General features: G+C 39.4%; 1 protein-coding gene across 1 annotated transcript in view; it reads right to left on the bottom strand.

The window, feature by feature from the left end:
* RAD21 (RAD21 cohesin complex component) overlaps positions 1-208 on the bottom strand; it is a 33,941-nt gene that overhangs the window by 12,713 nt on the left and 21,020 nt on the right. Inside the window, exon 6 of the mRNA XM_023518194.1 lies at positions 2-208. Coding sequence (XP_023373962.1) covers positions 2-208 — 207 coding nt within the window. The remainder of the gene's footprint in view (position 1) is intronic.

Genomic DNA, 208 nt, shown 5'->3' with positions numbered 1-208 from the left:
CTAATATTCCACCATCATTTCCTTCTCCAAAATTATCATCCTTATATTGGTCTTCATATTCTAAATGGTTGATTTTCTCATTCAGATTGCTGGTGCTCTGTTCAGGCTCTAACAGGAGGTTAGAATCACTAGTGCTTACTAGCATGTCGTCATCCTCAAAAGCACTGCCTTCTCTCATTATCTCACGATCATCCATTCCAAAGTCACC

Source organism: Otolemur garnettii, unplaced genomic scaffold (genome assembly GCF_000181295.1).
Source record: "Otolemur garnettii isolate 467f Iridium unplaced genomic scaffold, OtoGar3 scaffold00004, whole genome shotgun sequence".
In the NCBI taxonomy this organism is placed as follows: Eukaryota; Metazoa; Chordata; class Mammalia; order Primates; family Galagidae; genus Otolemur; species Otolemur garnettii.
Note: the sequence above shows the minus strand (reverse complement) of the source record. Positions and strands in the feature narration are given on the sequence as shown.